General features: G+C 42.7%; 1 gene segment (V, D, J or C); it reads left to right on the plus strand.

Moving 5' to 3' along the window:
- Window positions 1-4376: 4376 nt before the first annotated feature.
- On the plus strand, window positions 4377-6495 carry LOC113151884. The segment is given in 3 exon segments: window positions 4377-4419; window positions 4512-4837; window positions 6337-6495. Coding segments are annotated over 3 exon segments (528 nt in total).
- The last annotated feature ends 775 nt before the right edge of the window (window positions 6496-7270 follow it).

A 7270-nucleotide genomic window follows, 5' to 3' on the forward strand; every position in this document is an offset into this window, starting at 1 on the left:
ATTTCATCATAAGACAATCGAATATCCGTGGCTTGTGCTTTAAAACGATCATTTAATTGTTGTAGAATCGTAAATTTATCCTCGTACACGCCATCTTGAAAAGTCACAGTGGTTTGTTTTAAATTTGCATACACGGTTATGGGTTTATTCACATCCACTGCTGGGGCACCGTTTTGCCACGAGTCGACATAGTGGAAAAATGCCTGTTCCTCATTCACAGTGTACCAACTATGAGGGTAAGTGATATCAGTGACGGCCACCTCCCACGCCCCTTCCAGGTCAATGTGATGTGCTAAATCCACTCGGAAATTTGAACTCGTGTTGTTTTTAAAAATATCACAGCTGGCATTGGACGGCAGTGTGATGTAAAACCCTTCAGCCATGGCGACGGCGAAACTGGAGGCTGCTGGGAGTTGTAGTACTTTCTTATACATCCACAACAGTGCTGGCTCGGACGTAGGAGTTAAACTTTTCTGGCCAGTTTTTCCATTTGACCAGATACTGTTTGACCCCTCTAATTTTACGCTCCCCCAATATTTTCTCTATGTGGAAGACTTTATCTCCTGTTACATTAACTTTCTGTATCTCAGCTTCGTAAAAACTCCCCTCAATCGGCTCCCCCTGATAATCCTTCAGCTTGTAAACCGGTGGAATGCGTGGAATGCATTCGTCTACAATAAAAAGCTCATTCGTGAAACTTTGTGTATATTTCTTCTCAAACACACCGCGTAGTTTGGAGATTCGGACGACATCACCCTTACGAAAGTTCATTTTAAATTTGTCTTTATAACGTATGGGGAATGATCCGTAAAGGTTTTGAAATACTTGTAACGTATTCTCAGGCGTCACATCCACGGGCTTCATTTTTATACTGCTATGATGAGCGTTGTAGCTTGAAACCACATCCTGAATGACGTCAACATACCTCAGACTGTTTTCGGCAGTAAAATACCTATAGAGTCTCGTTTTCAGCGTTCGATTGAACCTTTCTACTACGCAAGCTTTCGTATCGCTGGCTGTGCTAAATAAGCTGATATTGTGTTTTTCCAAAAGTGATTTAAAAGTCTTATTGTGGAACTCTCTCCCCTTATCCGTTTGCAGAAAACGCGGAAGTCCGCTGTCTTTCAAAATGGAGGCAAAAGCCTTTGTCACATCAGCCGCTGTTTTTCTCTTTACAGGACGTACATAGGCCTTTTTGGAAAACACGTCGATAACCGTCAGTAGATAATTATAGCCGTCATTGTAAGATGAAACTGCCTGCATATCACAAAGGTCGGCTTGAAATTGTACGAGGGGTCCTGAGACAAACACCCTGTTTCTTGGGAAACTTATTCTAGCTGGCTTGTGTAATGTATACGTGTCTTCAGAAGACAAGAAATCTCTGATTAGCCCGATGTTTACTTTTTTACCAGTTTCTTCTTCTACTGCTTTCTGTAGTCGTCTCACGCCACCGAAACTCGCTGGATGCCGGGGGTCCAGATATATTTTTCTCATTAAGGATTTGAGTTTACGAGACATCTTTACACTTACGTTTTAATTTTACAAACTAAAGCTAAAGTGAGACTTTCATGGTTTATAATTCATAAAAAAAAATAAAAAAAAATCAGAAGACTCATGTTAGTATAAGCATAAAGTTTTTATTGTGTATCATGATACAATCATAATGGTTCACATGACATCATGGTTTTTGATCACTTTCAAAGCATGAGTAAGCACACCACAACCGTTCTTACATAAGATGCTGGAATGCAGTTTTTTCAACTCAAGCAACACATCAACAGTATGCATATTTTTTACAAGGCAAGTCATTGTGTCAACAAATAAGGCGTATAGGGTAAACAGATGAAACAAAGTGATTTCATTCTCAGGAAATTCATCCACAACTTTCCAAAATGCAACTCCAGCGTTTTCAGCAGCTGACTCAACTAGGTTATTCCAAGGCTGGTTTTTAGAACTTTCTCTCACTAGGTCCATTACTTTTTCAAACACACATACTTCATTCTCGCACACTGTACTACTACTTTTATACAGGGCTACATCAGCAACACGTCTTTCAATAACATTATCCAACAAATTTGATAGCTCAGCGACAACTATGTACTCGCCGACAGCCACAAATAATTTTCTAAAACAATTCCCCATTTTTTAACCTTGCCAGATAGCCACAGCTTCATCAATTCTGGTTTGTTTCTCCAGATCGTCACCAACTAACCCTTCATTTATCTCGTCGATCTCATTGATTATATTCGGCTTTTGTTTCCACTCATACAAGAAAGTTTCAATCACCCCTTGAATTTTACTCTCTGACGCGTGTAGACCGTAGGAATCTAGAAGTCGGAGCACAGCGGGGATTAATTTCACGTTCCACAGCCTTCTCTTCACCTCGTCAAAGTGGGTCCAAAGGAAATGTTCCGGGATCCCCCAGAGACACTCATGTTGAGTCTGACTCGGGTGATCTATGACACAGCCGTAGCAGATTTCTTTCTGGTGTGTGTACAGAGTTATTTGCAGCAAACGACTGACCAATGCCTTTACTGCGTCCAGCAATAAACTCGATAGTAACCCATCTGGGGCGTCAGAGCCACTCTCCTCAGCCGGCGAGGTCTCAGGTGGGGGCGGGGAATGCTGGGCTGATTCAGACGCATCTGGAGGAGGAGGAAATAACGTTGAGTTAAGTAACTCCTTGTAGGCAAACTCACAGTTGAGGGGTCCACATCTTCTATCTCAAAGACTGGAGTTGGCTCTATGGGTGAGTAGTTGAACAATGTTGGCATGCTTTCTTCCCAGGTCATGTTTTTTTTTTTCTTTGGGGAAAATAACACAATAGGGATACATCAACTCAGCCCTCAACGTTAAAATCACATCTCTACAAGCAGTTTTGTTAAGTTTTAATAAATAATTACAATTTAGCTTAAGTTTTATACAACAAATTAGCTTTATTTTAGCACGAAGTAAAGAAACTTACCGTTTTTCAGAGTCAACGCTGCCTTAAAATGGCGATACTTGCAGAGGCACGACCGGTCTGTAATGGCGATGGCGGCCTCTCGAACACTGTGCAACTTAAATGCTAGTTTTTCCGCGGGGTGGGTGGTGCCGTTTTCTGATTGGCTAGGAGGGTGGTTGTACCGCCCCTCATGTGATCAGATCCACCAATTGCGAGACCCAGTGGGCGTAACGCATGATGCTAGTGTGTGTGTGTGTGTGTGTGTGGCACCGTTCTCACGGATTACCAGACACCTGTGTTTATTCTTGAACTTCTAACTAATGCCTATGTATATTATCCCTGTCTTAGACGGGTCTGGCGGATGTCTGGAAGTCATTAAAAGGTCATCTAGACGTAGTGAAAGGTCGTCTAGACTCCATTACAGTGACATCATTATACCCTTAATGTAAGGGGGGGGATCCCTGGGAAAGTAAGTTCACGGTGACCTTTGACCTTAAGGTCATCAATCATAATTAAAACATAATTAAACCTGACATTTTGTAGTCATGACTCTCTCTTCTGTGAACCAGGAGGAAGAGGAACAGAGAGAAGTGAAACTACAGCTCTAAGAGGAGACAGAGGTTCAGGGAGGAGCTGAGCTGTTACTGAACTATAGAAGAGAGAGAAACTTGTAGATTCTACAGAGTTTAATACACAAACCAGAAACATTCACTGTACTCAACATGCTGGGCTTGGTGTGTTATGTACAAACTCTGCTGTTATTATCTGTTCTAAAAGGTACGTTAGATACATACAAAGTATATTTCAGTGTTATTTGAATATATAGATCTATGAATACGAACTGATCTTTAAATGTTTTTAGGTGTCAGCTGTGAAGATCTAACTCCAGTAAAGAGAGAAGAGTTCAGTTTAGAAGGAAACTCTGTTACTCTGATCTACACATTCTCCAAAAAAGCAGCTGCTGGTGATGAGTTTTATTGGTATCGACAACATCCAGGAAAAACACCAGAGTTCCTCATTTACATTTCAGGACTAAATATTACAAGAACAGGAGATTTTCTAAAGTCAGACCCAAGATTCTCTGCTAAACTGTCTGGAGGAATAAATGTGGATCTTCAGATCTCGTCTGCTGCAGTGTCTGACTCTGCTGTGTACTACTGTGCTGTGAGGCCCACAGTGACAGCAAAGCCACAGTCTCTGTACAAAAACACCAGCTGACACACTGAGGAGCTGCTGGAAGCCTTTTTTCCACCTGTTGAAGTGAACGTTTTCCCTCCACTAGAGGGACACATTATCCAGTAGGCGGTGCTCTACTTGTGCACTGTGTTCAACCATTCTGTCAATAAGAACTGCTGCTGTGAAGAGAACAATTCTCCCACTGAATGTTGAACATCACACACTTTCTCCTGCTGCTTTCAACCTTGTTGTACAGATGGAACATTGGCTGTGGATTATTCTTGCTGCTCTTTGCTTTGGTAAGATGGGAAATAAACCTACTGATTGTTCTCCTTTAATCAATCCTCTTTATTGATCCATCTCTTCCTCTGCATGTTCTGTTCTTCCTCAGAGTGTAAAGGAGAAGACAAAGTGATCCAGACAACAGGACATGTTACTGCTACTGAAGGAGACGCTGTTACACTCAACTGTATGTTTGAGACCAGTGACCCAGGTCCATATTTGTTCTGGTACAAACAGGACGTCCATGGACCTCCAAAGTACATGACAAAAAGTTTCTCAAAGACAGTAGATAAAGCTCCAGAGTTTGAGAACGACAGGTTTGATGCTGCGATCGAAGACAAATCAGTTCCTCTGAAGATCCAGAAGCTTCATGTGTCTGACTCTGCTGTGTACTACTGTGCTCTGCAGCCCACAGTGACAGGAAACAGCAAAACTCTGTACAAAAACCTTTGGAGCAAAGAAACAGAAAACTCCACAACATCCACTAGAGGGACTCACACACTGTTCAACTTCAGTTTAACTTCTATAAGATTCATGTGTGTTGAAGAATTTCTGAATCATCTCTTTAAACAGACCATTCATCGTTTACCTGTAACATACAACTGACAGTGTTTTTAGCTAAATAACAGAAATAAACCATCTTCACAACTGTGCTTGTTTTAAAGCTGGTAGTCCACGTTTAACCCTTCATGGTGTTTTGATTTATTATCAAAAGATAAAATATATCATTATTTATTCAAACTCAGACTCGTTGGCTCATTATCTGTGAACAACATTGATCAGAACACATTTTCACTGACCACACATTGTACATCTACACACATACAGGATGTTCGGGTCTGGGGCTAATAAAGCTGTAGCATTTCCAGGTCCTGTGTAGCTTCACTTTGTCCCTCTGCTGTCTGGACGTGATGTTAGTTTGTGTGTGAGACAGTGTGAGTTTAGTGTTTTAAACTTGAAGCACCGACACCTGTCTGCTCTCACATTCTGCACATTTGACCCTCTGTCTTGAGGGAATTGATCTTTATCTGTTCTTAGTCGACCCCAAATAGAAAAGATAAAGGGACAATATCAACCATATTTACTGTTTCTATAGCTTTTAGTCAAGATGAAGAAAACATCAGTTGAGTTTTTAACATCAAATTGTTTGTGTTGAATTAAATCAGACCCACAAACAAAATATGAACACCACACAAGAGTTACACACTTTCAACGTCAAAACTGACACTGGGTAGAAATACCATCCATGAAAATGTGGGGAGATCATCAGAAACCACTGATAATCCAGAAGGACATTAAGGCTCATCTGAAATCTGCCACAAAACATTTACATTTAGTCATTTATCAGACGCTTTTATCCAAAGCAACTTACAAGTGAGGAACAAGGCAAAAAAATCTAAGTCAAGAAGAAACAACATCAAAGCAAAGTGCTATCAAAAAAGTGTTTCTGTTTCAAGAGATGTGAGAATGAAGGGGTAGAATTTTTTTTTTTTTTTTTTTTTATGTCCAAAGGAAGATGATGAAGAGTTCTGCTTTCAGCAGTTTTTTAAATATTGAAGTGAGGTGGCTGAGCGTGCAGAGTTCTGCAGCTCATTCCACCATCGTGGGATCACTGAGCTGAACAGTTTTCCTTGGTGTCGACTGTGTGGTGCTGGTACCACCAGACGACGTTCCCCGGTTGAGCGCAGTCGACGGGACGGGATGTAGACCTGTCACAAATCTAGGGTCGGACTCCATAGCCAGAGAAGAGGCTCAAAACAAATATATGAAATAGAAAGGCCTAATTAACAATGCAGTGGAAGGGGATGGCAGAAACGGGGGTCTGACAAGGCAGTCGTCGGTGGGAACAGTGCTGGGTCGGCAGTCTATGAGGGGAGACAGAGTTAGCCAGGGGCTTGCTAAGACTTGCTGAATCGTGAGACCTATACTCACAGATGCGGTTGAACGGTGTGGTAGCAGACGCCCAGGGGCAGTGTGGCCTGGCAGGGCAAGCGGGGAGTGCTTCCGGTGCGACCTCAAAGATGGCGGACAACTTCCGGTGCGACCTCAAAAATGGCGGACGGCGGGAGAGCATGTGGCGTTGCAGAGGCTGAGGAGAGAAACTGGCGAGAGAATAAAGTCAGCAGTGACACAACACCAGAGTCGCAAGGGCAGACAAGAAATGGGGTATCCAGGGGCAGTCCAGATCATACACAGTACACCAGGGGCTAAGGCAGAGCAGCTGACGTCAACACATAGACCAGGTCATACACAGAAACCAGTCCAAAAGAAGTCCAAAATCCCAAACCGTAAGCAATCATACACAGCAAGCCAATAGAAGGAAAATCCAAAATCCACAACCGAGAACAGTTCAGGCCAAACACAGGGAGGTCCAAGCCGAAACAGAGTAGAAGGGGGGGAAAACCAGGAAGGGGTCAGAACAAGCGAGAAAAACTCACGTAACTCAAGGAGCAGGCAGCGTCATGGTCAGGTCAGGCAGATTCAGCAACAGGTAGACAAAAACAGAGAAATGCTGGATAGTGAGTATTCACAATAAGGTGTGAGACTATCTGGCAAGGGAAGCCAGCAGACAGACCTGCTTAAATAGGCAGAGAGGAAGCACATGTGAAGTGGCTGGCCAATCAGTGTGCAGGAGCAAGGAGGAGGAGGAGCCAACAACATGGAGGGCAGATAGGTAGACTCGTGACAAGACCTGAATGATTGAACTGAGATAAGATGGAGCTTTGGAGTTTACCACTCTGTAGGCAAGAGACAGAGCTTTGAATTTGATCCTTGCAGCCACAGGAAGCCAGTGCAAAGATCTGAAGAGCGGTGTGACATGAGACCTTTTTGGTTGGTTAAAAATGAGGCGTGCTGCTGCATTTTGGA

The sequence above is a fragment of the Anabas testudineus genome, unplaced genomic scaffold (assembly GCF_900324465.2).
Source record: "Anabas testudineus unplaced genomic scaffold, fAnaTes1.2 Contig84arrow_ctg1, whole genome shotgun sequence".
NCBI lineage: Eukaryota > Metazoa > Chordata > Actinopteri > Anabantiformes > Anabantidae > Anabas > Anabas testudineus.